At 43.8% G+C, this 18835-nt stretch overlaps 1 protein-coding gene across 9 annotated transcripts in view; it reads left to right on the top strand.

Annotated features, from left to right (window-relative positions):
- The window catches only part of PEX5L (peroxisomal biogenesis factor 5 like), a 204837-nt gene that overhangs the window by 103301 nt on the left and 82701 nt on the right, over window positions 1–18835 (top strand). For 3 of the 9 annotated variants that reach the window (XM_084768493.1, XM_084768491.1, XM_084768490.1), the window contains one exon: window positions 18039–18104. The exons of the other annotated variants lie outside the window; for them this stretch is intronic. In XM_084768493.1, coding sequence (XP_084624619.1) covers window positions 18039–18104 — 66 coding nt within the window. The remainder of the gene's footprint in view (window positions 1–18038; window positions 18105–18835) is intronic. 9 annotated transcript variants of the gene reach the window in all.

The raw sequence follows: 18835 nt of genomic DNA, 5'->3' as shown, positions 1-18835 counted from the left end.
TGTGTGGATATTTCTTGCCAAAGGTGTAGGAGTTGGGATGGAAAGGGCTGGGCCGGAATTCGGGTGTGAATGAGTGTCTCAAGACACAGATGGCATCAGGCTATCTCAGCAGTGCAGATGCCTGTGCTCCATTACCAGGCTCCAGATGAGCCCCCTACGGCACTGCAGCCTCCATCCGTAGCCCTGTAGGGCATGCAGGATACTGGTGGAGTGATAACTCTGGGTGGGTTACAAAGTATTGGAAGACTAAAGATGAAAGGGAAAGGTATTTTAAAGCCCCACACGAGCTCTTGTAATTTAGCTAAAATGACCCAGCTTCAAAAGGATGAGTTCTGTCTGTGTAGACTGCTTACTCAAGAAAGTCCTTCAGTCTGTGAGCTTCCAAAGCCCACATTTGATTAGCGTGAAGATGCTTCCTTTAATATACTCCGGTTCAATACCACTGGATAATGTAGAAAGAATAAAAAGAGGCCGAGGGGCTGGAAAGATGATTTAGTGGGTAAAGGGCTTGCCACATAAGCAGGGGACCTGAGTCTGAGCCCCAGAGCCGTGTGAAAAATAGGTCACAACAGTACATATCTGTAATCCCAGTGCACAGAGATACAGATAGAGAGACACAGAGCAGAGAGAAAATCCCACTGGGACATGGAAAAGGAAAGCATCTCTTACCCCAGAGCCTGTTTGAAGCCCCTTGCTTGCTGAGACACAAGAACCCCAATACCGCTAATATTCGCTGGGGTCTGTTCCCAGCACTACACACACGAAGCATGAACTCAGCATTCAAGAGGTAGGGGAAAGAGGATTAGAAGCTCAAGGCCATCCCAGGCTGTACAGCAAGTTTAAAGCCAACCTGGGCTACCTTGTTGGAACAAGTCTGATTTAAACCCACATCAGAAAACAAAATGAGCATACATATAATTTATACATAGATATATACATATATATACAAATACATGGAGGCTGGGTGATTTTTATATTTTAAATAGCTTTTTTTTTCCTCATACAATATATCCTGACTGTGGTTTCCCCTCCCTCCCCTCCCCCCAGTTCCTCCCCCACCTCCCCTTCCCTCCAGACCTTTGCGGCTTCAGTCTCTGTCTTCATATGAGCCTTGCTCATTTGTTTCAGAGGCCATGTTATCCTGGTGTCCTTCAGCTCCTCTGGCACTTACTATCTTTCTGCCTCCTCTTCCGTGGGATTCCCTGAGCTCTGAGGGGGAACCTCCAATTCAGACTCTCTCTCTCTCTCTCTTTCCCTCTCCTTCTCTCCCTCCCTCTCCACTCCTCTCCTCTCCTCTCCTCTCTTCTTCTTCTTCTTCTTCTTCTTCTTCTTTCTCTCTCTCTCTCTCTCTCTCTCTCTCTGTGTAATATTTTGATGTTGGTCTCTGCATCTGATCCAATCTACTGCCTAAGAAAGCCCCTCTGATGATGACTGTATAAATCACTGATCTTTGAGTATAGCACATTCTCTCTAGGAATCATCTCATTGATTGTTTTTTAGACCAGTCATATTTGATTTTTACCTTAGGTCTCTCAGCTATCTAGTCTCTGATTCTTGGTTGCCCAAGCAGTGTTAGGTATGGATTCCTTCTTGTAGGATAGATTTTATTAAAGGAACAACCCGACTAAATCCACAAACGTTGAAAAGGCAAGTCAAAGAAGCTCATGAGTTTTCCTCTAACAATGCAAAGATTAAGAAAGAAGCTAGCTATCTTACAAGAGAAGGGAGAAATTATTGAGCACCATGGAAGCACATGCGTGCACGCGCGTGCACACACACACACACACACACACACACACACACACAGAGACATCTCTATGGGTCCTAAAAGATACATATCATGAAGATTGCCTCAGAAAGACACCATGGAGATGCCCACAGACATACGCAGTGGAGGTTCTGTCCAGACCACAACCTTCAGAGTTCCTCTCTCTTGTCCACTCTGGCTTTCCTCTGGGCAGTAAATTTGAAAGCAGGAAACTAGGGGACACACCTCCTTGTTCTTTCTGATGGACATTTTGTCAAGTGAATCTCTAGAAAGCTAAGAAAGGCAAGCATTTCTAGAATTGAATTATTTTAAGGAAGTTATTTAATTTGGGGGGATTTTAGTCTTTTTTTTTTATTTCAAAGGTAAGAAAAATGTGTTCATTGCAGAAACACAGTGTGCGCATGTCCTAATCATGAGTCCCTTCTTAAAGCAGACCCGCTGCCCACCCAGAAGCAGCATTTCTATCTGCAGCTGGATTACTCAGAAGAAACATACGTTCATCTCAATGCTGGGCTGGCAAACGGACGCATCAATGAAGCCTGGAGTCCAAGTTCTATCAAGTGTGACTCAAGGGTGCCTGTGGCCCTGTAATGTTTGCTGAAATGAGCTTGAGGAGCCGTTCTGCCTGCACAAGGTTCTCACGAGCCTCAGAACTATTTGTCGTTTAGTTCATGATGGCTTTTGGGCTTATAGAAGGAGGCGGCTTGCTATAGCCGTGGGATGATGTTCAACTTCAGAGTTAAACCCAGTCTCAAATCCCAGCCCTGCTCCTTCACTCCAGGACTGTCAAAGTATTGCTGAAGGGCCATAAGAATTCTGTTTGCTCTCCCACATGACAGGTGGAGCAGTGTTTTGTCTCCTCCCTCACTTTCCCTTGTGTGTTCTGCTGGTTAATACAAAAAAAAGCAATCTGCACAGGATGTGCATAGAAAACCACTAGAGTGTAGGACGAAGCCAAAGCCTTGTGTGGAGGATGGAGCTTCCTGGTCCATACCTTAAAGGCTTCACGTGTTTTCACTCCACTGTGTGAGCAACCATGTGAGTAGTAGGATTTGAACCTGGGTCCTTTGGTAGAACGCATGCAAATACATGTGCATGTATAGGAGGCATCGTAATTACATCATTTAAAATCACCTGAGAGTGTTAGAGAAATGGCTCTGTGGTTACAAACACTGGCTTCTCTCCAAAGGACTCAGGTTGAATTTCCACCAATCAGGTAGTAGCTCAGAAGCATTTGTAGCTCCAGTTCCAGGGAATCTAAGACCATCTTCTGGCTCTGGAGAACACCAAGTATACATGTAGTACATACACATAACATGTATGTAAAACAACTATTCACATTCAGAAATGCCAATTTGGCAGTAGGACTGGGGAGACAGCTTAATCAGTAAATCATTTGCCTCAAAGTATAAAAGACACCACAGAACCCCTGTTTTAAAAAAAACAATACTGAGAATAATACTGTGTGCATATAATCAGCAATAGTTAAGAGAGGGGATCCCTAGGCCTTGCTAGACAGCCAACCTGACCTACATGATGTGTGTGCCAGTCCAATAAGAGAAACAGGCTCGAAAGCAAGATGGATAGTGCCTTAGGAATGACAGTGAAGTTGTCCCCCCCCCCTCTCTCTCTCTCACACACACACACACACACACACACATAATGGTGAGGTCGTTTGTCTTGCCAAAAAGAAGGGGCAGATGAGGAATAAAGGACCAAACAAGGAAAAAATGAAACAAAGTTTTCCCAAGTACCGATAATGCCCAGTCCCTAACCTGGCTTCTCCATCACAACACTGTGAAATGCAGAACAGCGTCCCACGTAATAGATCAGCTAGCACAAGCACAGAAAGACGCTCCTCAGCAAGTGGGAGTGATTAAATTTAGGCTCTTTGCCTCCTGATGGCCATGGAGAGAGAAAGTTTTACTAATGAATCACTTCCATTACACCAGAATTCCAACATAACTGTCCAGGGCAGAGAAGAAGAGAGGACACAAGCTTGTGGCCAGATACAGGGCACAGATCCCGGCTCTCCCTCCACCGACATGGCCTTGTGTGACAGAAGGGTTTATCCAGACAGGCTGCCTAGAATCCATGGGCTTTGGTCCATGAAAGAAGTGACAGTGTAAATCCTAAATATGTGGTGGAACCTCCCAGTATATAGCAAAGGACCTGGCTGCTGGTGTGGATGCTGATATTGACAGTCAGCCTGGCGGGAATGTGGATCTGGTACTGACAGATTCTGTTTCCAATCACAGTATTGGAGAAAGCCAACAAAAAAACAGTGGCCAGAAATGCAGAGTCTGGGCATACAGCTTAGGTCTGATGTTGGTGGTCCCTCCTGCTTTACCTTCTAGTCTCAGTTTCTTTATGGTCTGTAAAGTGGGTGTGAAAAAAAGCATGCATTAGAAGATCTCTGTTGATCTAGTGGTATGCAGCGCATATAAAGTTGGGCAGGGAGTTGGCTCCATGAGTGAAGAGCTCTCTACACAAAGCATGAGGTGAGGACATGGATGCGAACTCCCAGCGCCCATGTAAAATAGGTGGGCTAGGAGGCAGTCTGCACCTGTAATTGAAGAGGAAACAGGAGAACACCGGGCTCTGTGGACAGCTAGCCTAGACTAATGAGCTAATCTCAAGCCTCACTGGAAGACCCTCTCTGAAAAGAGAGACAGACAGACAGACAACAGACAGACAGAGACAGAGAGGGAGAAACTGTAAAGAAATAGTTGAGGAAGATACCCTACCCAACACTGTCCTCTGCCCTCCATGTGCATACATATGTGTGCACACCAGTACACAAACCAGAAAAAAAAACAGTGTTTATGACAGTACTTGGTACATTTAAAATGCTCAATAGATGATTACAGTTGGCCCCTGTGCCCCTGGATTCCACGACACTGGATTCAAACACCCTCAAGTTGAAAATACACAAGAACAAAGCTTATCCATCCTAGCATAGCTTTTCTTTTACGGCATAGTTCTCTAAAGAGTGGGACGTAATGACTTCTTACATAGTGCTCACACCATTTTAGGTGCTTACTCTGGAGATGATTTAGAGGATGTGGGAGGATGTGAGTCACATACCAGTTCACGTAAGGAGCCTGAGCATCTTTGGATTTTGGTACCCAAGCCATGTCCTGGAGCTAGTACCCACCCAGGTCCCTGAAAGCTAAGTATGTGGCATCTGCTACTATTACCACTTGAGTAACTAGTTGCTCTCTTTGGGCAAATTTTCCATTGGGATTCACATTTCCCTTCTATGAAGTGGAGACACTATGGTCACTAACCTAAAGATGTGTTGGTAGCATTCAGCTGGGAACTCTACCGTGCTCCATGCCATTTCAGTATTATGTCCACTAATCAGATACCCCATTGTTCAGTTCTCCTTACTATGGCTGCTTTCACGTAAGCTTGAAGAAGCTGTTCCACATCAAATAAAGGAGTAAGTGTTTTTCCCTTGGAGGCTTCACGTGCCTAATAAGAGGCACCTCCTCCAAGGCTAGCCTCATCTGCTGTGCCCTGTGTTTCCTCTTACAGATATTGCTCAGGAAATTTGTTTAACTGGAAAGATCAGGAAGGGCTCTCTCCCTTCCCCAAGGCAGAACACACAATTACTATATTCTCACATAAAACATCTCTGCAATTTTCAACTTTTCCAATAATCTTCCAAAACTGAGCGAATCTTGTTCATATCTCTCCACTAAGTTCATTTGTGTGGGTCTCAGTACCGTGAACTTGAATTCACAAGGCCTTCCTTAAGGTACTTTTTTTATTACAGTTATAGTCTCTTCTCTGTGGTTTTGTTTAACCTCTATGCCAGCTGGGTCACCTCAAATCTTTGGATCAATAGAAGATTGACTCCAAGCTCTCAGGCACTGAGATGCAACTCCTCCACCAAGGAGAACTCTGGAAATATTGAACCCTTTGAACTCTCTGGCTGCTGCTATCAATATTTAAAGTTTTATTCTTTGAGAATTTTGCACACACATACAATGTGCCTTAATCACATTTACCCTACTCATCCCAGATCTACCCCACATCCATATTCCCTCCCGGCTTCATGTTCTTTTTGTTTTTCAATAGTCCTCTGATTCTTCCTTGTGCTTCTAATAATCTAATGAGTGCAGGTCCACCCCTGGAGCATGCTACACTGGTCAGGGTTCATACCCTTAAAAAATAAACAAACAAGCAAAAAACAAAAACAAAACAACATCAGCAAACATCTGATTCTTCCACTCCCAGAAGCCTTCAACTGTTAAACGCTCCTCAGCTGGGATATGATTGGCCTCCCTACTCACTGCTGGCATGTGATTGGCTTCCTCACTCATTGCTGGGATATGATTGGCCTCCCTACTCACTGCTGGCATGTGATTGGCTTCCTCACTCATTGCTGGGATGTGATTGGCCTCCTTATGCATTGCTGGGATATGATTAATTTCTTCACTCATTGCTGGGATATGATTAATTTCCTCACTCATTGCTGGGATATGATTAATTTCCTCACTCATTGCCGGGATGTGATTGGCTTCCTCACTCATTGCTGGGATGTGATTGGCTTCCTCACTCATTGATGGGATGTAATTGGCTTCATCTTTTGCAGACAGCCAGGGCTGCTATGAGCTTATGAATGTAGTGGGTTTTTTTATGTCAAAAGACACTATTTTAGTCCAGTTTCCCCCTTAGCTTTGGCTCGTAAAATCTTTCTGCCCCACTCCCTTATGCAATAGTCCCTGAGCCAGAGAGGGAAAGATATACACAGCCTATTTGTGGCTGGATACTCCGCAAACAATTATTCTGCATTTTGAGCAGTTGTGAGTTTCTTGGTTAATCATGTCACACTATACAAAAATATATTTTGATGAGGTTGGGGGGGCTATATGAATATATAAGTGTTAGGATATGAACTTAGAGGGCAGCTTGATGTTATGTCGATTTAGCAAAACACTAATGACATGTTCGCCTTGGGCCTAAAGAGCTCCCGATCATGAATTCTTGTCCAGATTGACAAAACCAGACACGTGTTCCCTCTTGTGTAGTAGGCCTCGAATTCATGCAGGAAGCAGTGGCTAATTCCACAGCGTGCATGCCACTGTCACACCGGTGGGCACACCGTGTGCCAGCTGCTATTGCGGCTCCCAGGGTTCATGTCCGGGTAAGACTGTTTGTAAGATGGTAATGCCGTCCCTCCAGCTACCTGATTAGCACTTGATGGTACCATGACAGTCAGCTAGGAAGGAGGAGGCTTCCTGGTCAGCACTGACGTCATTGCTCTATGCCCAGTGACCAGTGTGGCTGGCCAGAAGAAGGGTCTTGTCATCAAGTTTGGTAGACATCCTAGAGCAGTAGCAATAGCCTGTGTTATAGTGGGGTCTCCAGCACACCTACGACCAATGACTGGTGGGGAGTGGGGGTGGGGATGGGGGATGGGGGTGGGGGGTGGGGGTGGGGGATGGGGGGGTGGGGGGTGGGGGGGTGGGGGGTGGGGGTGCCTTAAGTACCTGCTCTGTGCCAGGTACTAAATTCTGGGTTTTTCCTTAATGACGATGAGCTAATATAGAATGAATGCAATCACTTTGGGTTTTTTTCCCACTTTTCCATACCTTGTTAATCGAAATCTGGTATATGGCTCTATCCCTCCACTATAAACAGAAAAGTGAAAAAAAGACTGTTTCTTACGACAGATCATGTGGGAGAAAGCACACTAGAGAGCTTCAGGGAGAAAGAGGAGGAGGATCCCGCAGACCTCTTGGGCAAAGAAGTCTGCGATTGCTCTTCGCACAGGCAATCTCGCCATACACGACTAAGAAAGAAAGCTCAGGTCTTCATGGGGGCAAAACTAGAAAGAGCTAACAAGAGTCTGCAGCTTCAGAAGACAATGGAACCAGAAACTAGACTGTGCACAGATGAATCTATTCCAACAGTTGTGTGTTCTTCCCCCAAGCTGACGCTTCCTCTGTGTACGGTGACATGCCTTCTGTTTTATTCTTCTGTCCAGTGTCTAAATACTCATTTCCGTTCCCAATTCAGTTGTCTCTAAAGAGTGAAGGGTTTTCCCAATGAGAGAAAACTATAGGCAACTTTGTGTTGTTTACTTTTCTGTTGATGTAGAAAAATACCATAACCAAAAGCAACTCAGGGAAGAAAGAGTTTATTTTGGCTTATGATCCCAGATGGATCAGCTCTTTAATGGAGAAGGCAGGTGGGCCTGACAAAGGACAGAGAAAGCTCGCTGACAAGGGCAGGAAATGGGCTGAGTACATTTCACCTACACACAGAAGTCTGAGAGAGCAGGAAGTGGGTGGAGCTATGAGCCCCAAAAGCCCACCCCCAGGTGACATACTTCCTCCAGTATGGCTGTACTTTCTAAATATTCCATAGCTTTCCCAAACAGCATCACCAGCTGGGGACCAAAATGCACAGGCCTGAGGGGAGCATTGCTCATGAAAATGCCCGCTAACTTCATTTTAAAGATAATGCCAAGCACTGAGCCTATTGGATAAATTATTTTTAAAGCTCCAGGGTAAGTTGGCAACAAAAAGAAGCCATAAAACTATTTTGCTGCTACTTTATAGCTGTAATTTTGCTACTGTTATGAGTCCTAAAGTAAATATCTGATATTCAGGATATCTAATATAAGACCCCTGTGAAAGGGTCCTTTGACACCCCCCCTTCCCCAAAAGGGGTCTCAACCCACAGGGTGAGAACCACTGCCTTAGATGGACTGTCCTGGCAAACACTCAACAGTCACAGCTTGGAGAAAACACCACCATAAGGTGAGAAATTAAAAGGGCATCTTTGAGATGTAGGGTGCAATGGTAAAACCTTACATAACAAGCGCAGTAGGAAGCTGGGGTGCGATCACTCAGTTCCCGTGTCCCAACTTGGAGAAAGGAAGTCATGTCCCTTCCTCAGGGGCAGCTCACTCCACATTATCTGCACAGCACCAGAAGCATCCTCTTTCCTTGGAAGCAGGGAATGACCTCAGCCTCAGGGCTGTGTCCATACCACATTTGTCCTCTCCAGGTGGCCCTCCCAGCTGTGTTTTCAGACATGTTGTTAAATCCTTCTCGACTCTGGGACACAATGGGAACATTTTTTTCTTCATGATGAGAAATTTCCTAAAGGGGAAAAAAAGATTAACTTGTGGGATTCTTTTGTATATTGAGTTTTTTGTTTTTGTTTTTGTCTCATTGCTCTTAAGAAAGTTATAAATGGCTAGATGTGGTCTGTGTAAAAGGGAGGAAGTTGGAGCAAATGTAAGCTTTTAGACACACAAATGTCAGTGGGAGGAAACTATTTTGAGCTTTCTTTAATCAGTGTTTATGGGAATAATTTAGCTGGAGAGTCTAAGACTGCTGCTTTCTGAGGACCTTTCAAATTGTAATAAAAATAGTGTGTGCTGTGCTGGTGAGATGGCTCATAGGCTGACAACTCAAGTTTCATCTCAAGGTCCCACATGGTAGATGGAGAGATCAGTCCCCCTCAAGTTGTCCCCAGTCCTCCCTGCATGTGCTTTGGCACGAATGTGTCAATATATATACATATATAATAAACAACTGTACTGATAAATTATCATATATTAATATGGAGATAGCTACAATTTAAAGGCTGAGGAATGATTTTTCTATATCCATAAGACCTACCCAGGCTCAGTATCAATCTCAATTTATCTAATAATTTATCAGAGCCATGCAGTTCTGTTTATCTAGGGACCTAAGAGACTATAATGAATTATCTAACAGATTGGGTGGAGCTCAACTCAAAGCTATTATATGTTTATATATGCATATATATACATATATATGTGTGTGCATATATATGTATATATATGCATGTGTATACATATATGTGTGTGTGTATATATATATATATATATATATATATATGTATGTGAAAAGAACATCATATGCAACTTAAATTTCTGCCCATTTTGGTGCACTGACACAGCTTGTGGACTGCTTTCCAGCATGGAGGATGTGTGTGGCCATGTTTCATGTGCAGGACAGTAGAAGTAACTCAATACAACCAAGAGCAATATGGTGTCCACAGCTGTGCTAATGCTAATCTTTCAGAATCACATGCAAGATACAGAGCAGGGAAATGGCTCCAGTAATGAAGTGTTGGCTTTGAAAGCACCAAGACCCAAGTCTGATCTCCAGAACCTACCTTACAAAAACTAGGCATAGCAGTATAGCCCTGGAAACCCAGTGACCAGGAAACAGAGACAGCCAGATCCCTAAGTTACTGACCCACCCAGCTTAGCCTGCTCAGTGAGCTTCAGGCTAGCGGCAAACCCTGTCTCAAAATCAAGGGTGACAGCACATGAAGAATAACATCCAAGGTTGTCCTCTGGTCTCCACATGTATGCATACACATGCAAGTGTGTACCTACACACACATGTATAACTACACACGCATGAGCACTTACTCAAGAAGCACAATATGAAGGTGATGCCATGCCAGTTGTCAGTCAAACTAGTGAACCTTTTTGTAACTATTGAAAATGTTGTCAGAATCTCAGTCTTCTTTGTTGAACTCTTTCTTAGAATTTGCAGGTTGAACGCCATCATTGCCTCTGTCATACACACTTGATCGAGTAGATTTGTTCATATGGTACCATGTTTTGTTAACCCTAAAACACAGGAAATGGCCTGCGGGATCCATCACAACCTTACAGGCCTTGGAAGGCTACATCAGTACCAGAAAGGGCCACATCAGACTCGCTCAGGTTCACGTTGTCATGGAGTCTGTTCATTTTTCACCTCATCACAGCACACTCCACCAGATGCTATTTCAGCGTAGTACATAGTTCTTTCAGATACTATGGGCCCCCAGTGCATATGGGCGACAATTGACTCAGCTAATGGGATTATGCTGATTGAAGGCATTATTAGTGGGTAATGAAAGTCGCCCTCACATACATTATCCATTTCAGTCTCACAAAAGCTCTGCAGGGACAATGAGGCTCCTTTCCCCTTCGTTCTTACTGACAGCTTAAAGAGAACCAAAGTTCTCTGCCCAAGGTCGAACAAGAAAGGAAAGTGCTGTTCCTCAAGGCCAGCCCTCGGGTTCTAACTCCGAGTTCTGTTCTCTGTCAACTCAGGTCACACTCAGCCTCAATATCCACACACACAGGGAGCCAATATTGTCACACTCAGCAGGTGGGGTATGCACAGCATCTTATAGCCGACATTCAAATGGTATGATGTTTGGGAAAGGCAGAAAGTTCCCTTCCATTCTCAAAAGTGTGCTAATGCAAACATAAACTACAGTTGGTGGGAGAGGGAGGCCGGGGAAGGGATACGGGGGGTATCTTGTGTTTAGCCACCATGTCAACACTGACTGTAGAGTCACTATCCTGACTGTCTCCATAGCCTTCCAGGTGCCAATAAGGATGGGTCGGAAGAAAATGGAGTGCTGTCTTGTGGCTTTGTGCTTAGGCGCTCTCTCTCTCTCTCTCTCTCTCTCTCTCTCTCTCTCTCTCTCTCTCTCTGTGTGTGTGTGTGTGTGTGTGTGTGTGTCTGTGTGTGTGTGTGTGCGTTTGCGTGTGCATGTGTGTGTGTGTGTGTGTCTGTGTCTGTGTGTGGCCAGAGACTGATATCGTATATAAGTCACAATAGACCAGTATGTGGTTGACAGTCAGGGGCAAGCTACAGCTTAAGAATGAACTCTTGGTATTTACTCCATAAATTAATACCACCATAGCATATTATTATGTTTTCAGACTGGCAGAGCCCATGGGCTCAGCAGTTCACAGCTTAGCAGTTGTTGTGTACCTCCCATAAGCCAGGAATTGTGGGAAATGTTTTCACATAACTGTGTCATATTTTTGAAGCACATAGTCTTGATTTTCATAAGTAAAATGGAGGCTTAGCAAGAATATTTATAAGAGGCAAAGCTGGGGTTTGAACTCTATCTTGAGTCTAGTTGCACTGAGGCCAATAGGCCCAGTGTCCTCCCTTCTCTTCCTGACTGGCACCTGTAGCTGGTTATCCTTCAGTCACACCTGGCGTGACTGACTGTGCCCACCCACCCCCCAAGTGCAACAACTCTGTGTGTCCCTCAGCTCCCTACAAGATTAAGGAGACAATTATCTGCCCTTATGGGACCCAGGGGCATAGTAGGGTAGGCAGGCGGTCCCATGGCCTCAGTCCTATCTTGGGTCGCTTTAGGGAAGTCAAGCCATGGGGCATGTTAGCCACAGATGTTCTTGCCTAGGAGCTTATGAACTTGGCCTACTTTCTGGAACTCTCTTTTTCCTAAGTTATGTCAGCAAAACTATAGTGTTTTAATGCCTGGGAAAGAAGACAAAACAAAACAAAAAACAAAAAAAAACCCTGCTAATTGGTCTCCAGGGCCACAATTTTGAGACATCATTTAGAAAGAGAATTTTCCTGAAATATTCATAATGAGGCAAATTCTAATTCACTAGATAGCAGTTTGCCTCCCGAGTGAAAACAGATATATGGTAAGTGTACAGAATAAAATCTAGGTAGATTTCCTAACTCTGGTTCTGTAATTTAGAAACTGTACGTTTCCAAATTTAGACATATGGTCCTTCAAGAAAGGGGTCCAGGAGGGCCTCAGATTAACCTTCGCTCCAGGGTAACCATACCCAGTATTTAAAGGCCACCACTTTGGCAAGAGGATGAAATTCTTTTTTTTTTTTTTTTTTTTTTTTTTTTTTGGTTTTTCTGAGACAGGGTCTCTCTGTGTTAGCCGTGGCTGTCCTGGACTCACTTTGTAGATCAGGCTGGCCTCGAACTCACAGCGATCCGCCTGCCTCTGCCTCCCGAGTGCTGGGATTAAAGGCGCGTGCCACCACGCCCGGCTGAGGATGAAATTCTTTATGATTTGTTCTCTGCTTCAGCGTGTGTACTAGAATTTTGGGGAATGCATCCCAACTGTGGTGCTAACAAGGCCCAGAGGTAACCACATTGACTCAAGGGACCCCTTCCTGGTGACTACATATTTCTCTGTAGAGATTTCCATTTGTTCTGTTTATCTTGGAATATGTTCCAGTTATAGACAATGTGGAAGATAATAAAAGAACCCATGTGCCTCCTCCCATTCAGTATCGTCACTGCTCACCGTTCTGAGAGCATCTTATTTCACAGCTTGGCCTCCTGCACATACGGAGGAGCCAGGCCCCAAGACTCTTCAGAAAGGGGCCATGCGCCCTCTTCCTGGGCCACAGTGGAGTCCCAGGAACTACATGTGCAGGTGGCAAGTGACCTTTACCTCAGCCCTTCACTAGCGCTGGGGCCCGTGTCCATCAGTACAATGCTGCTCGCACTGAAGAGGGCATGAGGAGCTATTGGCGAGTTAAAAAAATAAAATCTTTCCTTTTCCTTAAAACTAACACTCCTCGAAGGGTACGAATGATCTATGATATTTGACAAGAAATCAAAACTAATAATAAGCCTACCCCGGGACTGTGTTTAGGGGACGCATTCTTCACACAGCGATCAAAGACCTTTCAAAATATAATAGATTAGAGATTTATCATGCACAAATGCATTCTATATTTATTTCTTAATTTCCAAATACATTATTTATGCCATCTCCAATATAAAAATGAGGTCAGAAGAAAAGAAATATTTTAAATCAGTTCACCCTAAGCAGAAAAAGTTGCCTGCAGCATAACAAAGGACTTGCTCTGGAGGGGAAGTGATCTAGATGCCCCCTTAGTCATTAGGAAGCCTAACGCTAACAAACCCGTAATCCAGAGTGGGCAGCCAGGGAGGCCTGAATGCTGCCTGTCACCTTGGCCATCTGTGGAGGGCAAACATGTCTGAGGACACAATGGGAGGGGAGAAGGCCATGTTTGGCATCAGAAAAACAAATGGCATGCTATTTATGAACAAAATGGATCCTGTTAATTAAAAAAAAAAAGTCTGTGCTTCGGAGCAAACTTCAGGCAACTTCACCCGGCAACACTTTATTAATTTTAATGAAGTTTTATTTGTACGTGTTAAGTTCCTTAAACAGCTAATTAAAACTCTTCCTCTAACTTGGGATCACCTCCTGCCAAAGTTGGCCATGTTATATAATGTCAGTATCTTAAAGAATGAGAAAACGAAAAGCCGAGAGGTATTATGGGATGTACTTAAATACCTATGTGCCCCGTGAAGGCCTGAGCCAAATAATGTGAAATGGCTCAAGAGAAATAATCTTCATTCTCCTGAGGCAATTTCACTGATGAGACATAGCTGGTGCATCTTACCTCATAAAGGATGACAGTAAGGGCCTAGGAGGAGTTCAGATTGCTTGTGTATCTCAGCAATTTAGGGTGCTAGGCAAGCTGACAACTGCCTGTAGCTCCATTTCCAGAGGATTCCTGTTATTCAAGGGCACGCACATACATACAATAAAAATAATAAGGTTCTTTTTTTTTTTTTTTAAGGTATAAAACATTGGATAAGGAAACTCAGAGCTCCCTTAGAGATGGTTTGAAAGGAGAACCAGTGTGTCTACATTAGTCCCGTTTCCACAGCTTTAGAAAGGACCAAAACACTGGGCACGGGAAGTCTCAGGGCACGGGAGGTCTCAGGGCACGGGAGGTCTCAGGGCACGGGAGGTCTCAGGGCACGGAAGGTCTCGGGGCATGGGAGGTCTCAGGGCACAGGAGGTCTCAGGGCACAGCAAGGAGAGTCAAATTCAGCCCAAGCGGAAGCCGGCTTTGTGTCAGAGATCAACATTGGTGCATCTGCCTGGGACCGATCACAAAATGGCGGCAGGAATGGCTGGTGCTCAGAGGCCACTAGGGAGCTCTGCCCTAAGCTCTTCTCCTACTGAGGTCTAAAGAGACCTGACACTCATCGCACTGTGGCATTTACCTTCTGGCTCCAAGCAGGCCAGCAAAGGGCACCTGTCTGAGATCAGCTTCCTGCAGGGGCTGAAGCCCCGGAGCACAGAGTGGGATCAGTTTACAGCATGGACAAAACTGAGGAACATTTCAAAATTATGAAGATGGCAGGTGTATGTATTTGTGAGTGAGTACACGATCGGTCACACTCACACTTATGAGTGTGAATATCTCAACCCTTTAAACGTTTATCCTAAGAAATATTTACTTTACAATATTGTCAAAATAAACTACAGTGCGTGTGGAAAATTTAAGAAGATATGAGCTTCTGTTTGTATTTTCTCATTTCTGACATGTCTCCATTTGGAACAATACTATGTATTGATTTTTTAAATCAAAGCCCAAAGGTTAGACCTTAAATCCCTGTTAATATCAGGTTAAGAAGGGAATCTAATTTTGTCATCTTTTGCTTTTTCTCTATCTTGCTGCATTTCCATTTCTTTATTTAGAATCTCTGATAAAGAGATAGACTAAAGATAATTAAAACCTTTTTTGTGACCCTTTTTTATTTTATTTTATTGGTTTATTCATATTACATCTCAATTGTTATCCCATCACTTGTATCCTCCTGTTCCTCCCTCCCTCCCACTTTCACCCTATTCCCCTCTCCTAGGTCTATGACCGAGGGGCACCTCCTCCCCCACTATATGGTCATAGGCTATCATGTCTCATCTTGGTAGCCTTATTCTTTCTTTGAGTGCCATCAGGCCCCTCTACCAAGAAATGGTGGTCAAATATGGGCACCAGAGTTCATGTCAGAGTCAGTTCCCGCTCTCCACATAACTGTGGAGAATGTCCTGTCCATTAGGTAGATCAGAGTAGGGGTTTGATGTTTACTACTTGTATTGTCCTTGGTTAGTGTAATAGTTAAAACCTTTTTTAAAAATTACAAACTCCATGGGGGCAACAAGATAGCCCAGTGCAAGTTGGAGCCCCAGAACCAGCATAGTGGAAGAAGAGAACCAACCAACCACTGAACTCCACATTCTCTCTCTCTCTCTCTCTCTCTCTCTCTCTCTCTCTCTCTCTCTCTCTCTCTCTCTCTCTCACACACATACACACACACACACACACACACACACACTGCAGTAAATGTTTTAAATTACAAACTCTACAGCAGCCTTATTATTAAAATCCGTAACTAGTAGATTGATCACACGTGAATTGAGCATCTGTCCATTGTGAATGATAAGTGTTTTAGGCACCCAAAGTAGATGGGAAGGAAATCTTGATAACAATGGCAGAGTGACACTCAGCGTTAATAAGAACCAATGGAGTGCTAACATTCATGAAGCTGCTACAATCTAAAATAAAAAAAAATGATCACATGCATGAAATACTTGGGTTACTTGTATATGAAGATCAATCAGACAATAGGGTCTCATTCTTCATGGTTGTGGGGAGAGAGGGAACTGCCTCTGGTATGGTTTGGTGCCCCCGATTTGATCACTTCCCCTTGGTGGGGAAGCACACAGAGGAAAGGGAAGCAGGCTATCCAGATGAGACCTGATAGACTGTGACCATATGGTGGGAGACCATCTGTCAGAGATCTCCAAGGGAGGAATAGGGCAGAAGAGGGAAGGAGGGAGGGAGGGTGGGAAAGGGAAGATACAAGCAAGAGGATAACATTTGGGATGTAATCTGAATAAGCTATAATAATAAATTAAATTTAAATTTTAAAAAGAAAAGAAAAATGTGCTTCCAAGTGAGATTATGGGTGACTAATTCTCCTAGAATGGAAAAAGATTTCCATAATCCTAGCACTTGGGAGTCTGAAGTAGGAACATTGACACAACTTCAGGGCAGCCTGCATTATATGTATATACATATACACATTGTGTGTGTGTGTGTGTGTGTGTGTGTGTGTGTGTGTGTGTAGTAGGACCAGCTTAGGCTACACAGTGAGAACCTTTTACAAAACCAGAAACTAAGAGCTTGCTTGTGGCTGGTCTGAGTGACTACACTAAGAAGTGACATCCCTAAAATGGGGCTGAGGATAACAGTCATGTTAGTGGATGTGAGGAGGGCTGCCCTCAGCCCTTAGATACAGTGATGTGGTAGGAAAGGTGGACACAGGCACAGCCTGCTGGTCTGGGTCCCTCTGTAATTCAGCTGCAGATGAGCTGTGGCCACATTTCTCTGGTTTTCAATCTTATTCGCAACTGTCAAAATGAGGTATATCACCCCACACAAGTTGCCATGAAATCAAGTCCCCAAAACCTTGTCAGGTACCTAGCATAATACTGAACTCATGGCTGCATCTCCTGGTGGCTCCATGCCCTTCTCTGAGAGGTAGGGACTATAGCAGCATGTCCTCAACTGAAGACCTACATTGACTCCCCAAGAGGAGGCAGCCCCATGACACCCAACAATGCTCAATATCTTCCGTTCCGCATCTCCAAAAACAAAAACAGTGAATCAAAGCTGTGCCTGCTTAAATGACAAATGTCAATGCCACCAGCCAGATCCCTAGATTTCGATGGTATATTCCCATTTTTCCCAACAGGAGTTGAGAAAATTGTTCTCAAGAATTGTTTAAAAGGCTATCATTTATTGTTGAAGAAAGCAATGCTAAAGAAATGAGTTCTTTCCCAGGAGTTCTCTCGGCAAAGCACCAAGAAAATGTTACCCCTTTACACACAGTTTTCTAGCTTAAAACATCTTAACAAATCCAACGAGGATATGAGGAGAAAGTGAATTTCTCATAAGATCAAAAAGGACGCATCTGAAATAATAGTCAAGGCCGTCCTGAAGTGGTAAATCTAATCTCCTTCTAACCCACCTCTTTCCTGTTCTTGTTAAGCATAAGGTAAGAGTAGCTGGCCTCATGTAGTGTGAAGCATATAGCTTACTTCTTGATTGAGTATATTTCCAGTTGTATTTTCATGTTGTTGCCCTCATGTTGTTTCAAGGAATGAGTCAGTGTTGGCCTTTTGGTACAGTTACATTTTTTAAAAAGGTGAACTATTGTGTATATAGGTTTCCTTGAATGTGTTAAGCGACTGACCTCTATAAAGATCCTCACACTATGGTGGCTCTACTGTTAGTGATGAGAGCTACTGATGGCAAAATTAAACAGTCGCCATATTGCATACCGGCCGCATTCTAAGTTGTAAGAGCAGCATCCCACAAGTTAGGAGGAAAGTCAGCAAGAACAGCCTAAATGGAGGAAACTGGATGAAGGTGACAGTACGACAGGAGGGGTACCTTGGTAAATGAGGGATTCACTGGGTACAGCAGCCTCTCAAATACCTTTCCTGCAGCCACAGAGATGTGATGTGCAGAGCTCCCTCTGGGCTCACACTGTACCACATTGCTAAGAACAAGGCTCCTGGGGTGTTGGCTCTGAAGCCAGCAGCTGCAACAGGGAACTAACCCGAGTATCATGACTCTTTCCAGGTAGTAGGTGTAACCTTGAAGAAAAAATGGCACTGTCTTCAAAAAAGTGACCTGACCCTGGCTTTGGTGGGTTTTTCTGCAAGAAATGCAAAGCCCCGCATGTGTTTATGACTCAACCTTTCAGCCAACCACTGCTTTGTTCTAGAGTTCAGCATGAAAGGACTAATTTTTGTTTGGTTTTTGTTTCTGTTTTAGTAAAAAGCATGTCTGTTGCTAATTCTAGCTATTATAGTTGCACATGTAAAAATTCTCTCTCTCCCTCTCTCTCTTTCTGTAGTTTATAGATTGGTAGCATTTCAAATAAATGACATTATGAAAAATTCACCTAAATTTTTTTGAGATGCTTATCAATTGATATCTTCCTCCTCATCGCAAGAAGAGTCTGAGTGATTGCTTTCCTATTATACCCTATGATACTAGAGTTGTTCTTTTCCGTACAGTAGGGATTTGAACACAAGCATGCCACTTTGTTTATTGCTAATACTAGTAGAACGTCTTAGAGCATGGAAAGACTTCTTCGCAAATGATTTTGCTCTTGAAAAGAAAAGTTGTGAAACTTAATGTCATAAAACCGATTTTTTCCTATAAATGAGCACAGCTTATAAACATATTGTAAGTTAACAGCATGCACTGTTTCAAACATATCTGAAAGACATGTTAAACGGACTAATAGTACACCCCATACATCTTTGCCCAGAATTCAGAATTGTACTATTATCTATTTTAGGAAGGTCACCACGTTGCTCCATTAGAGAGGAGACCTGGAGTTCTTATCTACCCCAATTGGCTTCGCAATG

This window comes from Acomys minous (assembly GCF_964271855.1).
Source record: "Acomys minous genome assembly, chromosome: 19".
Taxonomy (NCBI): domain Eukaryota; kingdom Metazoa; phylum Chordata; class Mammalia; order Rodentia; family Muridae; genus Acomys; species Acomys minous.
This window is presented reverse-complemented; position numbering and strand designations above follow the sequence as displayed.